Raw genomic sequence first — 16,047 nt, 5'->3', positions numbered from 1 at the left:
TCCAAAAAACCATAAATCTCAAAACCCTAATCGCCTCCTCCATATTTACCTCTCAAATTCGATTTTCAAATTTCACATTTTAAGTTTAAATTTTAAATTTAGATCTCCCACATTTTAGCCATAAATAAGGGAGACAAGGGGGAGCCTTTCAAGGTATGTTGTTGTCCCCTATTCTTAAATTCGATCAACGAGGGAGGGAGAGCCCATGAGAGAAAAAGAAAAATAAAGAAAATATATGTGGCAATCCTCCTAACCATTAGATGGGAACTGAATCATCTTAGCATCCATCATTTTGAGAGTATTACCCAAAATCCTAAAACCCTAACCATTCTTTCTCAAACCAAACTAAACCCTAAACCCTTTCCAATTCAGTTCCAAGCCTAACCAAACTAAGTCTAGTTCGGTTTTAATGAGACTAAACCGGTCCCTAACCGAACCAACCTAGCAAACCCCCCTCTCCAAATTCAGTTTTAGATAAAAAAGAAAGAACCATCTTTTTTGAAGGGGGGATTCTCTCACATTCAGTCTTCTCTCCTCAAAGGCTAGAACCATCGCACTCAAGCTCCCATCTCTCTCCCTCTCGCCCAACGACCGAACCTATCCATTTTCTTCCTCCTCTTCTCTCCAACCTCCGGGAACCCTAGAAAAAACCATCCCTCTCACTACTACCTTCCCCAAAATCCAACAAAACTCTCCTCCCTCTTCTCCAATGCCATTGAACCACCATTAACCTTCAACCATTTTCCTTCCATCCTATCCCTCAACAAAAAAAGAGAGAAAATGAACAAAAAAATCTGCACACATCTCAGTTCAGCTATGTGATGGAGGAGGAGAAGACACAAGAAGAAGGAAGAGAGAAGAAGGATAAAGTGAAGAAAAAGAAGAGAGCCTCCATCCTCTCGGCCAGGTAAGAGGTTAGACCTCAACACCCAAGCAGCTCCATTTTCTTCCTCTCTCAATCTCACCTTCCCCAGAAACGTGAAACCCTAGCCTCCATTCCTACAGCCGAGTCGTTACCTTCACCACTTCCTTCCTTTCCCCTCCACTCCAAGAAAGACCGAAAACCTAAGCCCCCATACCCTCTTCTCCTTCCTCCATTAGAGACCTGCCTAAACCCTAACCTCACTTTTCCATTCAGTTGGAGAGATCTCGAACCTCACCCAAAAAAAAAACTAAAATCCAAGCCACTCTTCATTCGGCTTGTAAAGGAGAAGGAAAAGGGGAAGAAGCAAGAAGAGTTCAAAGGAAGCTCAAGTCAAACTACCCATTTGCAGTTCAAACAAGGCACAACCCGAGGAAGGATTGTTAACATTTCAATATCCTCCACTCTACAAGGTGTTTGATCAAAGGCTACATAGAGGTGAATTTTCCACCTCATTTTCTTTTTTTTTTTATTGTTAGTATTATATCTTTGTCTTTAACTTTCAGGATTGAACTACTCCATTATTAGATGGTGTTGTGCATTTTTTTTTTCTTGAGTTCATTTCTTGATGATTAGATGTAGGAATTATTAGAAAAGCATATTAGTAAATTTGAATGATCATTCCATGTTCCGTTAGTGTTTATTGGGCATGTTTTGAACCAAAAAAATGCTGAAAACAACTTATGTTCATAGTGATTTAGTGTTAGAAGTACTAGAATAGTTTATTAGTTAATTTTCATGATTACCTTATGTCTTTTAGTATTTATTTAATTTGATTCGAATCAATTTCATCACTAAAATCCATTCAAGTTAATAGTTTTTCAACTCATCCTAGTCTAGGATAAATGAACATGCTCATTGGGATTATTTACTTGTTTGTTTGTATGTTTATTCTCTTAAATTTTATTAATTCTCTAAGTAGTTTCTTATTTCAACATGGTTTATTTTGTTGATTGGATGATGTTTAGCATTTTTTGTCAATCTCTTGGTAATTAGGTATAGAAATCATTAGAGATATTTGTTGATTGTTTCGGACAATATCCTATGTTCTTTTAGTATTTCTTCAAGTAGGATTGGTATCATTGCTGAAATCATTCCATTCATAATATTCCAATTCGATTTTGTATAGTTAAATGAATTGTGCATATTTGAATTAAGTGTGGAATGTTAGAACCCAATTTTTTTAACTTCCTATTTTATGTTAAATTTGATTTTTTTTTGTATTCTTGCTTCTTTATTCTATTTTAATCTTATGTTGGGGTTGCATTAGATGAGGTTTCTTGTTGGGGATTACCTCCCTTGTGGTTTGTCCCATTCCATTTGCTTAGTAGGAATAGGAGGGACCTTGAATAAAGAGCAAGCATGACATGTAGTTGTCAACTCCTTTGCTCCTTTAAGGGGTTCTTTTATCCAAACGGGGAATGAGAAGGTTAAATCACTTGGGAAGTAACCCCACAATGATTATCATCTTGGTAGGCAAACTCACTATTCATTCTTGTTGGCTTAATCCCTTCTATTTTTTTTTTACTTAATTACGGGAGTGGTACTACATGTTGAATATGGGAGGGGTGCCAAACACCTTTTCTCTCTCCCCTAAAAGGTACCTAGAATAGCTTTAATTTGGGTACATGAGAGCCTTGTTTTGCTTCTTGAACTTGGGAGGCCCATCACTCCCATGTCCCTTGCATTGATGGGTGGCGACTCTGTACTTCAGCCATGAACTGAACACCAAACTCAATTTGGGCATTTACATCTGGCTATCGCTACTTAGCTATCGCAATGGAGAGATATAGATGGAACCAAGCATGGCCAAAGTGATATATCTTAGGAATGGCAATGGGGTAGGTTCGGGGCAGGGATCATATTCCCCATCCCCGACCCCGATTTTCAAATTAACCTCATCCCCAATGAGAATAAAATTTGTCCTCCATCCCTGATCCCCAATGGGGATGGATTCCCCGCGGGGACCCGAATCCCCAAAATGTTTTTAGATAACAGTATTTTTTTTTGAAAAATAAATTTACTTAAAATAAATATAAATTATAAATTATAAATAATATTTTAAATATGTTTTGATATATATAAAATATTATAATATAAATAATATAATAGTATATTTAATATAAATAACATATATATATATATAATCGGGGTCGGGGCTGGGCGAGGACCTCGATCCCCATCCCTATCTCCACCCAGTCAAAACAATCCACATCCCCGACCCGATGAGGTCGGGGAAGTCAGGTCCCCATCAGGATGGGGAAAATTGTCATCCTAGTATATCTACTAGTAAGTTCCTTAGCCACTCTACTTCAGACCCTGCCAATTCTAATGCAATGAATTTGACCTCCATTGTCAAACTTGTATTACAGTGGGTTGTTCATGGGTCGGGTTAGGTTAGTTTACTGGCATTTTTCCAACCAACCCGACCTGGTCGATTTACTTAGAAATGAAATCGAAACCGACCTTGTACTAAGTAAAACCGACCTCGCCGGTTTGAGTCAGTTTGGGTTGGTTTTGTGAATGATTCTCTCGGTGCGAACGATAAAGGATTCAAGTCTAAGAAGCGAAGGCTGGATGCTTGGAAATTAAAAATGATTTGATGGATTAAAGTTGAAATTTTATATATAATATGTATATTTCCAAAATAAAGCTGAAATATATATATTTCCACAAATATATATATATATATATATATCTAAAATATATAATAAAATTGAAATATATCAGATATATATATAATATCTAAAATATATTATATATATAATATATATCTAAGTCGGTTCAGGTCAGTTTGGTTTCAATTTTCACACATGAAAACCGAAATCAAAACCAAACCATCGGTTTATGTTTTTTTGTAACCTGAAACCAACCGGTGTTGAAGAAAAACCAGTCGACTCGGGTTGGATCAGACCAAGTTGGTCGGTTTGATCGGTTTGGGTTTTGTTATGAACAACCCTAACTGCTTTACTAATTTCTAAGAAACTGCTCCACCTCCTAGGGTAAAGACATACCCACTAGTGGAAATACTATCTGAAATCCAATTTGCATCAATAAAGCCTTCTAAAAAAGAAGAAAACCTAAATAATGCAAACCATAGTTTATGGTTCCCTTTAAATATTTCAACAGTCTTACTAAATCTTCGCAGTGTTCATTCCTGTGATTATGAGTATGTTGACTTAGTTTTCCAACCATTATTGCTATATCTAGTCTTGTGTAGTTCATTAAGTATGACATAGATTCAATTATGCTTGCATACTCCTTTTGTGAAAAAATGTTCTCCTACATGTTTTCTTAAGTAGATACTGCAATCAAGAGGTATCTTAACAAGCTTACAGTCATAGTGTCCAAATTTTGTAAGTATATTTTCCACATAGTGTGATTGAGAGAGGATATAGTTTCCTTATTGTTTATGGATTTTAATCCCTAAGGTTACATCAGCCCCACCCATGTCTTTAGTATCAAATTTAAACATTAAGAACTATTTTGTTTCTTTTACGACATTCATACTTATACCCATTATCAACATATCATCAACATATAGGCATATCATGACTCTTTTATCATCTAGAAACTTGTTGTAGACGCATCTGTCATAATCATTTCTGCTATATCCATTTGTCATTAATGCACCATCAAACTTTTTATCAAATTTAGACATTAAGAATTGTTTTGTTTCTTTTACTACGTCCACATTTGTACCCATTATCAGTATATCATCAACATATAGGCATATTATAACTCTTTTATCATCTACAAACTTGCTATATACGCATTTGTCAAAATCATTTCTGCTATATCCATTTGTCATTAACACATTACCAAACTTTTCATACTATTGTTTGGAAGCTTAATTTAAGACATACAAAAACTTAATTAGTTTATATACTTTGTTCTCCTGTCCTAGCACTATAAAGCATTCAGGTTGCCTAATGTAAACTTCTTCTTCTAATTCTCCATTTAAGAAAGTTGTTTTTATGTCCATTTGATGAACCACAAGTTTTTATATGGATGCTATAGCAAACAAGACCTATTGTGCAAGTGACAAGCTGTTAGGATTGCTTCCCCTCCCCCCACCCCACAAATTCAGAAGTGCACCTAAACTAATTAACATAGTACTCATCATTTATTTTAATGTTTTGTTAAGTCTTTCTGCTACTCCATTAGATCCAGGTTAATAAGGGGTTGTAGTTTCATGTATAAATCCATTATCTTCAACAAATTTTCTGATTATTTCTCCATCATATTCAATCCCTGATTTTCTACTTTAGTTGTATATGTTATAAAATCTTGTTTAGCTTCATCCTTTGATATAAGTAAGACTACTTTTGCATATCTAGAGAGAAGTCATCTATGAAGATTATATAATACATTTTCCTCCTCTAGCTTCGTGAAATTTAAGATCTCTTAAATCACTATGTATAAGATGCAGTAATTCAGTTTCTCTTTCTACTCTTTTACGAGGTTTTTAGTGAATTTTGCTTCTACACACTTGACATTTTAAACTTGTAAAATCAATAGGAGCATTCAAAATTTATAACTTGCATAATCATTTTAAATAATGAGCACTACGATGTCCAAGTCTAGCATGCCAAATATCAAAAGATTTAACAATATAAGCAAAAGAATAATCATTCTTATTCATAATAATATCAGAAATATTCAATACAAATAATCTACTAGCATTACATCTGTTTCCAATAAATACATTATTGTTAGTTAACACAGTTTTGTCTGCTTCAAATGTGAGTTTCAGTCCTATTTTGTTGAGGAATACACCTGATACCAAGTTTCTCATGATTTCTAACACATGTAGCACATCATTCAGTATTAGGATCTTTCCCGAAGTCAGTTTCAGGAGCACCTTTCTTTTGCCAATGACCTTCGAAGTCCGTGAGTTTCCCATGAAGACTTGCTCTCCTTCAGTCTGAGTTGTATACTCATAGAATGAGCTACAATCTCCACATATGTGCTTGGTAGCACTATGTCCAATACCCACTCCTTTGGTTTATCAACCATGTTTTCCTCGATTACCATTGCTGCAATGACATCTTCAGTTAAGTTGACTTTGGGTTTCCCAAAGTCTTTCTTCTTTCAGTAATGACAATCCTTCTTGAATTTCTAGTCATTTTTCACATTCAAATTCTTTTTGAATTTTATAGTCATTTCCTCCACTAGATTGGTTTTGAAAATCTGATTTTTCTCATCATCTTTCTTTCTATTCTTTTCTTTTATTTTGATTTGGACCACTACTTGGTCCAAAGTAGTGTCATTTCTCTTGTGCTTCATACTTGTTTTGAAATCATTCCATATATGTGGCAATTTCTCTATGAAAGAACTAACAATAAATTTGTCTAATAATGTCATGCTTTCCTTTGTGCAAGAAATTGGTAATGACATAATTTTTATTTTCCACATTTTCCAGAGCATATATATTGTCTAAAGAAATCCAGATTTCATAGGCAAATTTGTAGGAGCATTAAACATTGTAAAATTTATTGGATAGGCAATTCGGGATATGGTTCTTGGAGAGGTGGTCAGTAATGATCCAATGTTCTACAACAACAAAATGGGTTGGTTTTTCCATATTCAATGGGTTTGGTTCAATCAAAGTAGAGGCTACCCCTAATTGTTCTAAGGCAAAAAGAATGTGTTGTCTCCAACGCTTATAGTTAGTTCCATTGAAATGTCCAATCTTAGAGAAATCAAGAACTATTGACTACTTATAATGGGGTTAGTAGAGATAAGTTTCATAAATGCGGTTTTAAGATTTTTGTCTGGTAGGCGAGCACTCGCTTACTAGGCCTTTGCGAACCACCAAAGAGAATGCTCAAGAAAATAAGACAGGCAGAGAATTGTGATTGTTTTTGTTGGATGTCACTAGGTTGACTACCACTCCATTTATAGTGTTCTCAGTCACCCGAATGGACACATCTATGTCCTTTCAAAGAGAAGTGTCTCTCTAGAACAATGCATACACTTACACATACACACGCGCTCGCACCCCGACCCGGCCAGATCATTGTGCGCGTGTGTGAAAAGCACCCCTAACCCCCCTCACATGCATGTAAAAGATATATTTATTGCTCTCTTCCTATGGGTCCTTACCCATAGGGAGAGCAATCTTAGTAATATACTCCAAGCCAAGTCTTTTCCCAAGCAATGTAGTACAAGATTTTTTTACGTACATGTAAGAGGAGTGAAAGAGAGAAAAGACAACTAAAGCAAAAAAAAAGGGAGGGAGGGAGGGAGAGAGAGAGAGAGAGAGAGAGGGGGGGAGAGAGAGAGAGGGGGAGAGAGAGAGAGGAGATTCTTAAAAATTTTGAATCTCCCTCCAACAGTAGGCGAAGCAGAACTCTGGGCGATCATTAGAGGCCTGAGATGCTTGATCTCGAAGGCCTCACCTCAGCCATTCTCTTTTCTTATGCAAAAGCTATCCTAGAATGCATTCAATAAGCCAATAGAAACATCAGTTAGAGAATCTTACCCCTCATTGAACATATCAAGCACCTCATCACATTTTTTGATAACATATCTCTAGTTTATGTAAATAAAATGAATGTGCATGCTGCTCATGTTATAAGGAGGGTGCATAATGTATCATTGATGTTTTTAATGGATCCTTATTTTGTTAAACAAAAGATAATAGGAAATCCAAGTCAATGGTTTGTAGAGCAACTTATATTAAATAAAAGATCAAGGCCATGTTAGGGAGTGCTTATGTTAAAAATAAGTGCTTAAAAACATGTGCTTATTCAAATAAGCACTTATTTGCATTTGGCACCCAACTTTTTCAAGTGCTTATTTTAAAAAAATATGCACTTATTTTATATTGGGTGTTTGGTGGTCTTTTTCTCTAATGAGCACTTAAATAAGCAATTGTGACTCTTTTGTCCTTTATTTTCTTTCAAAATTTCAAAATATCCAATCCAAAGTGAATGAATAAAAGTACTTTGATAGAAGTGCTTTTATAAAAGTACTTCCATAAAAGTATTTTTATAAAAGTGATTTCGTAAAAGCGATTTCATAAAAGTTCTTTCATAAAAGTACTTTCATAATTATAAAAGTGCTTCGTAAAAATACTTTTATAAAAGTAATTTAATAAAAGTGCTTTCATAAAAGTACTTTTGTAAAAGTGCATTCATAAAACTACTTTAATAAGTGTTTTTGTAAAAAATACTTTACTTTTGGAAAATTACTTTTATAAAAGTGTCTTTGTAAAAGGGTATAATTGGTATTCTAAAAATCCACCGAGGACAATTATGGGAGAAAAAAATTTTAATAAGTGTTTTTTGTATGGACACATAAAAAGGGGCAATTAGTAGACTAGGAGGGGGCTGTAATTTCAGATTTCTGAGGTAGATTGCAGTCTACTTATCCCTTAAAAAAAGCTAGAAATTTGGGCTTAAAAAATAAGCCCTTATTTTTAAAAATAACCACTTATTTCAGGCTTATTTTTAAGCACTCTCAAACATGGCCTAAAAGTCTTCTGGCAATATCTAACTGTAAGAAAAATATATCTCAAAACTTTAAATTTTTTTACCCAACCAAACAAAATACTGAAAAAAAAAACTCTTGTATAATGTTTTCCTGCAAAGCAAACAAATATATGGAACCAAAGTGATATCGATCATACAAAACTTTTAACCCAGGAAATTTATTTTCTCTTTCAAGTCGAAAGTTCCAAGAAAAAAAAAGGTTAGGTTGCTAAAAGGTCCCAACCATGCTGCTAGTGCAAGATTTTGTTTAGATATGGCAATCAAACTAGTCCCCTATCTATATGTCTACTTAACTATGTCAACTTATTAATGTAATCAATTCTGTTAAATCATCAATACGCATATTAAAACACTTTGGTTTATAGAATGGTTATGCACGAGCATCATATCATGGGTTCATATTAAATTTAAATAACTTAAGAAAAACGTACAATTAAATTTCCCCTAAATTTCAAAGCAATTTTTTTTTTTTATTATAAAACAATTTTTTAGTACAATCATCCTAGCTGTGTTTTTAGTATGTATATCATACCCCCACCAAATAGCGATCTCTACTTGGAAAGCACTTGCTCTTTACTTCATATAGCTTTTACGGATGGTGCTAGTGCGTGAGAGGGCCACTCTGCTTGCCTTAACCCCCCAGAGCTTCTCGAGAATGCGACAAAGCCAGATTTTTGAGTATTAGGATTTGCTTGAATTTGGTCTGGCGGATTGGACCTTTGCAAAGCTGTCATGTTTTTCATTCCAATAATTCACTTCTTTTGGCCTTTCTCGGTCTCGTGTACAATGAGGTTATTTCATGTCAAGGTAAGTTTCAGAACTTCGCCATGAGAAAGAAAGTCTGTCCCATTTGGATTTCATTTGTTTCGAAATCTTATCCACGAAGCACTGTCCTTGAATGGGATTGAATCCAAATATGGATTTCTTGTAGGAATAGGATTTATATTTCCCCTTCCAATCGTAGTCTGTTTGGGATGGGTTGGAGTAACCCGCCTAACCAAATGCATACAGGCATGTACATAAGAATGCATTTCATCAACTTCTGTTGAGTCTTATTCCTACTATTCGAGGCTGAGACAAAAGAAACCATTTTCACTTTTCACTGTCCAGGACTTGTTTTCTTGCTTTCAGTTAAAGCATTAGACTTTGGGTCATCTGTCGCCATCTCAACTCGATAAGGTTTTGCACTCTACATATTTGCATTTATACTCCTTCCAAACTCGGCCTTATTTTCCAAATCAACTATAAAGTTCGTGGTCAGAATCAAAATTAGAATCGGAATCCCATGTAATCAGAATTAGAATTGCCTATTCCCCGACTGTTTGGTTGATTCAAGAATCAGGATCGAATTCAATAAAATATACATGATTCCCAAAGCGGGTGGTGTCGGGTAAAGAGAAATAGGGTTGGGGATTAGTCACTTTTTTTTTGGCCGGCTGGAATGAAATTCTCATTCTCAAGGGGGATGCCGGAATGGTTATTACCTCAAATAATGAGGGAATGTCATTCTGCCAAGAACGAGAATTGAAATCCCATTCCACCCAATCAAACGGTTGGAATTGTTGTCCCAGAAAAAAAAAAAAAACAGTTGGAATTGAAATGGTTCATTCCAATTCTGATTCCAAACCCCTCTTTCCGCTAACCAAACAAACCCTAAATCATTATGTTCTTTTGAATGCTTAATGTTCTGTTGAATTGTCTTCTCAATTTGATTTATAAGCAATATTTCCTTTGTTCTCTAACTAAAACCACAATCTCAAACGCGGTTGCTTTGTAGCATGTCTTATGATCTATCAACTCAAGTATTAACAAAAAAAGACTTCTTTCTTTTATGCTAAAATGCTGATATAGCAATTTATTTAAATGCAATGGTAGAAAAACGCATCAATGACAAACATGAAACACCCTCTGACATTCTTTTTTTTTTTTTTGTAAACATTTTTTCTTGTTCTTTTTGGATCTTTGGAGTTTAGAGACTATTTATAGGTGCTCTATCATTAGATGTTACTACACTGATGACTGTTCATTTATTTCCTGGTATACTGTTAGCAGTTGGATCATGGATGGTGTAGATTTGATGTCCTCGTCCATTGGCGGCCTTTTTGTTTGCACTGCAATGAAGAAAGGCACCCATTACCAACATTCAAGAGTAGAGGACCAAGAGAATTGCAGTTGGTCCCAACCACCAAGCAAGGAAAGCCTTTTGATTTCATTTTGATAAGGGGCCATCAAACAAAACAGCTATACAAAGGGCTTAACAATGGGTATTATGCTATGTAATTCAAACCAATGCAGATTGCATATTAGTGTTTTCTTATGCTTATGACCTGGAAGTGAACAATTAACTTGCATCGACACCATCCTAAAGAGGGACAAACCGAACTGCATTGGCTATCAATTTCTTGTTTGCTTGTCAGCTTGTCAGCTTCAATTCCTCTTCTTTATATTCTTAGACCCTTTTCTTGTTTGTTTAAATGAACCTTCCAGTCCATGTAAGACTCAACCACCATTTATTATTTTCTTCAGTCAATCCTAATACATAATTAAGAGAGTAGACAGTTGAAAATCCATGGGTAATACCAAGAATGAACTCAATGAAATGGCCTTTTTTCATGTAAAGCTCTTTTCCAGAAACAAATACAATAAAGGGATCCCCACACCCAAAACAATTACATACAGATGGATAAATTATATATTTGCTTTTTTTCTATATTCAGTGTAACTGTGTACAGACTCTTCATCCCAACGCCCTTAAAAAATGTTTAGACTGAATATTACATGAGGAAGAAAAAATCTTTTATTGGTGTAGTAGGTACCTGAAACTGAACTCATATGGAATCACTTGTACTACCTGTGAAATAGGCTCTCTTCTCCCTCTTTCCAGGCACTTAACTGCTTCCTGCCTGAGTTCAGTAGGTAGCTGGAGGCACAACCAATCCAGCAATGACTCCAAGTCCTTTGCAAAGTCGAGTAGATACCAGTCCAACAGTTTGGGGATAGCCAATTTGTTTGATGTTGAAATACCGACTGCTGCTTGTAAGTAATCCCTCTTAGCTGCTTCTAGCTCATTCTCAACCTGTGATGCTGTGTACACTCTCACCTTCATTTGACAACATTTACTTCTGTATTAGAAGTAGCAGAGAGATCATCTTAACCAAAAACAACACACCAGTGAACTCTCTCCCTCTCTCTCTCTCATTATTGGGAAGGAAACATAGGCAAAGTATGGTAAAGTGAACAAACTTACCGCAGGAGATGACCAGCTTCCACAGGAAAGTGCAAATGTAACCAAGGGTTCAGACCACTCCAGGCCAAAGATATTACGTGTAGTCATCTCATCATTTTTTGTACCTTTCGTATAGGTCTGATCAGAAATCACAAGAAAAATGATAGTTGATCAGCACCAGAAATACTCTTAATCTGGAGAACAATCCCCATCCCACCAAAACAAAATGAAACTAAGAAAGATCACTTTTCTACTCTGCTACAGAACAGACACAAAAGAAATTGAAACTGAGTAGAACTTACATGTTTTGAGTGGTAAGGCAGTCTCAGGATGAAATGCTCAATTGTCAGCGCATTCAGCAAGTGACCACCTACATTTATTGTTGCCTGATAGATACAAAAAGATTGATGCATCATTGTATGCTTTTGCTGAGACTGGTATAGAAATCTAAGGTTTGAGCATCTTGAACAAGAAGAAATCTAAGGTCCAAGTCTTTTACACCACACATCTTCATTTGGAAACTCCAAATGATATATCCTAGCAGTAGCATTTGGTTAAAAATGCAGATGACCATAGTCATTTATTCCTTTGTGCTTTCTTATTTATTTGGGATAGGCAACAGTTCAAGAATCCATTGAGCAAGTAAAAGGGAAGTGAACTTCATATATCATGTATCTTTGCATCCCTCTAGAGTGTCAATGTCAATGTCAATGAAGATATATGTCATAAGAGTCCAGGAAATTGTCTACAGGCTGGATAAGTGTAACCATTATAGATGATAAACAATCAAATTGTAGGAAGAATCAGAGGCTTTGGATAATTAGTTTTCCATTTTTTGCCTCCCAATCCACTTTTTGTTTTTTCCTATTTTCATGATTGGTGATCAATAATCATGAAACCCCTTTCTCAACAGAATAAAAGAGAAATATTCCCAAGTAAACCTCCATGAGCAACTCATGCTGGAGGTCATATTCTCATATCTAGTCTATGCATGTTCAGTTATGGTGGTGTACTGAAGATAAATCTCATAGATTTGCATTCATTGATCTCAACAATGCAAAAGATACAAGGATTTTAGATTGTGATCAGAATTTGAGTTACAGCAGTAATTTAAATAGAAACAATGAAGTATATATAATAAATGAAAATGAGGAAGCATACAATATGGAAAGAAAAAAGGAGTCCTGAATAACTCTTACCTTCTGCATCAATGCAACAACCTTCTGAGGACTCTCAGGTATCCCATACTCGAGGAAAGCCTGAACCAATACGGAGCAGTAAATAGCCTTTTCTTGTCTCCACTTAATATGGGTAAGAGTAAAATGGACGTCACAGAACAATGCAACATGCAGAAAAGAACATAACAAAGAAAGCATTTATGAAAATTGTACAGTTTTACTTAACACAAAGAAGTCAATTCTGATTTATAGTCATTTTTGCTCGTACATTCATCATGCAGGAATTATATATGTTGATCCAGAATGCAAGCTTCTGCTGATGGGTAAGACCCTGCAAGTTGACAGACACAAGTCTTCCAAGGAGCAGCCTGAAAATTAACAAAATATCTTTACTGATCACTTTTTTATGGCATGAGTAAAAGAAACCAATCTAATTTAGAGTTCAAAAACTTACTTCAGTCTCCGGATTAGAAACAAAGAGTTTGTTGTTCGATTTGGATCGATTGAACTAACTTCAATCACACATAGGTGTTTATATGGACCAATATCTCTCTTTCCAAATTCCAAGCAAATATCATAAGGATCTATGAACTCTATTTCTTCAGAACTTCTATTAGATGTTAATCCCGAAAAGGCAGGCAAAATATCAAATTCCATTCCCTTATTCTTGAGCCTGCTCATCCTTAAGAAAATGCTTGACAGGCACTTCAGAATGTCCTCAGAAATTTTGTTAGCACTGCTACTTCCGCCTCCTGGTATTGTTTCTTCGGGAATAACTGAATTGCTCTCTTCAGCACTCTCTTGGTCATTGACTCCACATTCTCTCTGGACATTCAGAAACCCATATTCAAATTCATTGTAGTAGTAGTAGTAGTAGTAGGGGAAGACATCCAGGGCTTCTCTGTATTGAAAATAGGTAAAACGTACCTGAAGCTTCAGAGGATCCAAACGCTTATCTACTGATCTATGCTCAATGGAGGGTGGCCTCCTTACTTGAGTTTTGACTTTAGCATCTGTGTCTTTTGGAGATTGCTTATTATTCTTTGTTGAATTAGTGCAGGACTGATTCTCTTTTCCACGCCCATCTTCCAGAAAAGCTGAAAATGAATGAGTTCTCCTCGAGAGTTGTTTCTCAATTGTGGAACGAATAGCACAATGCCCTGTTCGATTGGGAATGGGCTCAGAAGCCAATTGAGTTGAAGCCGAAGAATTGACAAGGACAGAGGGTAAAATCCTTGCAATGGAGGTCGCCAAACTGCATTCAGCTTGAGAGGAAGCCTTGACTTGTTCCTGTTTGGAATTGCGACATGGGTATGGCTCACAGAGTTCCTTCAGACTCTCAGTATTCTTCTTGGAGGATGATATGTAGACAGCTTCCTGATAGAGGCCTTGTCTGAAATTCAAAACCTGCTCTTCAAGCCGAACAACCTCCTCTTCCAAAACAGCCACCTCGGCAAGAAGCTCCAATGTCTGCAATAGAGAAAACCAAAAGGCCATGTAGAGACACACAGATAATAAATATTGGGTTATTCTCATGTTGGTTCATGAAGTTATCTGTGCACCTCGAATTTTTCTGTTCCGGCATGTTTTCCACTAATGCCATTCGCCCTTCTTCATTTAGTTCTATAAGTATTATTTCTTATTCTGGCTTATAGGAGGGAGGAGAGGAGATCAAGTGCAAACGAAAAAGATATTTAATTTAATAAAGAGTACTAACATATGGAGGAAGGTAAGGAGGAAGACGAGGTAAAGCTCCTAAAGGTCTTGTGAAAGCTCTCTCCAGAGCTCTGTGAACATTCTCTTCATGCCTAAGCTTCTTTTTTAGTTTATCAACCTGCAAATTTGAAATTTGAACAGTGACCCAAATCAGAAATCAAAAGAGAATAAAGGATTATATGAAATCTAAACAATCTTTGGTTTATAGAGGGAAGCATATATACATCTTGTAGTAACACCATTTTCCTTTCTCTGCTTGAGTGACGTCTACTTGTAGTTGCTTTCTGGGAATCCATTAATCTGTTCTCCTGAAATTCCATCTTCTCCTTCTTCAAAAATCAAATAAAAAGAAAAGAGAAACGATTGATCACTCTCCCATTGCTTCTGGGAAGAAAAAAAAAATGGTGAAACCATCCTATTTTGATTATTTGATTACAGGTCAAAGTAGATTTTACAATCAGCATGAACAAGAACAAGGTAAAGAAAAAACTCAGCTTTTACTTTTTAAAGGAAAAAATACATATAGGAAGTGAAGACTGAAGAGAACATTTCCATCAAGAAGAAAAGGATAGTTTAAGAAAGGAGCCAAATTTCCAAAAATTTGGAAACCAATGTGGTATTTTCTTCATAGATGCATACTTTTCATTTTTTCTCTGAGGTTTAACCTTATGAAATCTCTCCACCAAAGATGAATCAATATTCATAGAAAAATCAGAAACCCAAAACGGAATTTCCCCGGTGCTAGCTACTTATCAATTCTGAGAAGAGATTTTACGGTCTAGAGATTCCCCAGTACAAAAGCGACCATGTATTTCAATAAGAAACAGAGGCTCAGTTCGGATATTCATCAATGGAGCTTACTTTTTCATGTTTCATTGGAGCTTTCATGGTCTGCGACGTCGTCCGGACTCTGGTATTCATTTTTACTTTCTGATGAACGAGATAGCACTGAGAGGAAGTAAAAGCAACAATAGCAGCAATAAGTCAATAACTGAAAAATAGCTGTTTAAGAAAAAAGAATCCAGAGATAGAACGAAAAAAAAAAAAAGTGGTAGGAAAGGCATGGAAATTGGAAACAAAGACGGAGAAGAGAAGAGAGACCTTGAGAAAATTTTCATTATTTTTTCGAGAGCGGGAAAGTTGAATGCAACATCCCAAATACTAATCCCTGCATCCCTCGATCGAGGTGAAACAAAACGACAAAAACCACAGGAGAAGACGACGAGATTTCGAGCTAAACGTCATGGAAGGAAGCCAGACAGAAGTAGAAGAAGAAGGTTAAAGAAATGAAAATTAGAAGCTTAAAAAGCGTTTTGAGAGAGACCGAGGACAGAGCCAGAGATTGTGTGTGTCTTCTCCGTAAATTGTAAACCGGAAGCGTTTAAAAAAGCGTTTAGAGAGAGAGAGAGAGAGAGAGGTGGGTGACGAGTTCAGTCAAAAACTCAAAGCATGGGATGTGGGTTGGGGCCGAGTTGTGGAGGTTTGGAGCCAATAATAAGCTTGAAG

At 35.9% G+C, this 16,047-nt stretch overlaps 1 protein-coding gene and 1 long non-coding RNA gene across 2 annotated transcripts; one reads left to right on the top strand and one right to left on the bottom strand.

Moving 5' to 3' along the window:
• Window positions 1-288: 288 nt before the first annotated feature.
• On the top strand, window positions 289-14,746 carry LOC104605591 (uncharacterized). The gene is made up of 3 exons (XR_736652.3): window positions 289-1,360; window positions 10,474-10,685; window positions 13,886-14,746. It is a non-coding gene; the product is annotated as an uncharacterized LOC104605591 (long non-coding RNA).
• LOC104605592 (uncharacterized) lies at window positions 11,008-16,047 on the bottom strand. The gene is made up of 11 exons (XM_010270422.3): window positions 15,643-16,047; window positions 15,403-15,489; window positions 14,766-14,870; window positions 14,543-14,659; window positions 13,753-14,295; window positions 13,280-13,650; window positions 13,094-13,193; window positions 12,847-12,906; window positions 11,950-12,033; window positions 11,669-11,785; window positions 11,008-11,521 (listed from the first exon to the last, which is right to left on the bottom strand). Exons 2-11 carry the CDS (start codon window positions 15,460-15,462, stop codon window positions 11,219-11,221), a joined length of 1,860 nt encoding a protein of 619 aa, XP_010268724.1. The 5' UTR covers window positions 15,463-15,489; window positions 15,643-16,047; the 3' UTR covers window positions 11,008-11,218.

The sequence above is a fragment of the Nelumbo nucifera genome, chromosome 1 (assembly GCF_055504915.1).
Source record: "Nelumbo nucifera cultivar China Antique chromosome 1, China Antique-T2T, whole genome shotgun sequence".
In the NCBI taxonomy this organism is placed as follows: domain Eukaryota; kingdom Viridiplantae; phylum Streptophyta; class Magnoliopsida; order Proteales; family Nelumbonaceae; genus Nelumbo; species Nelumbo nucifera.
This window is presented reverse-complemented; position numbering and strand designations above follow the sequence as displayed.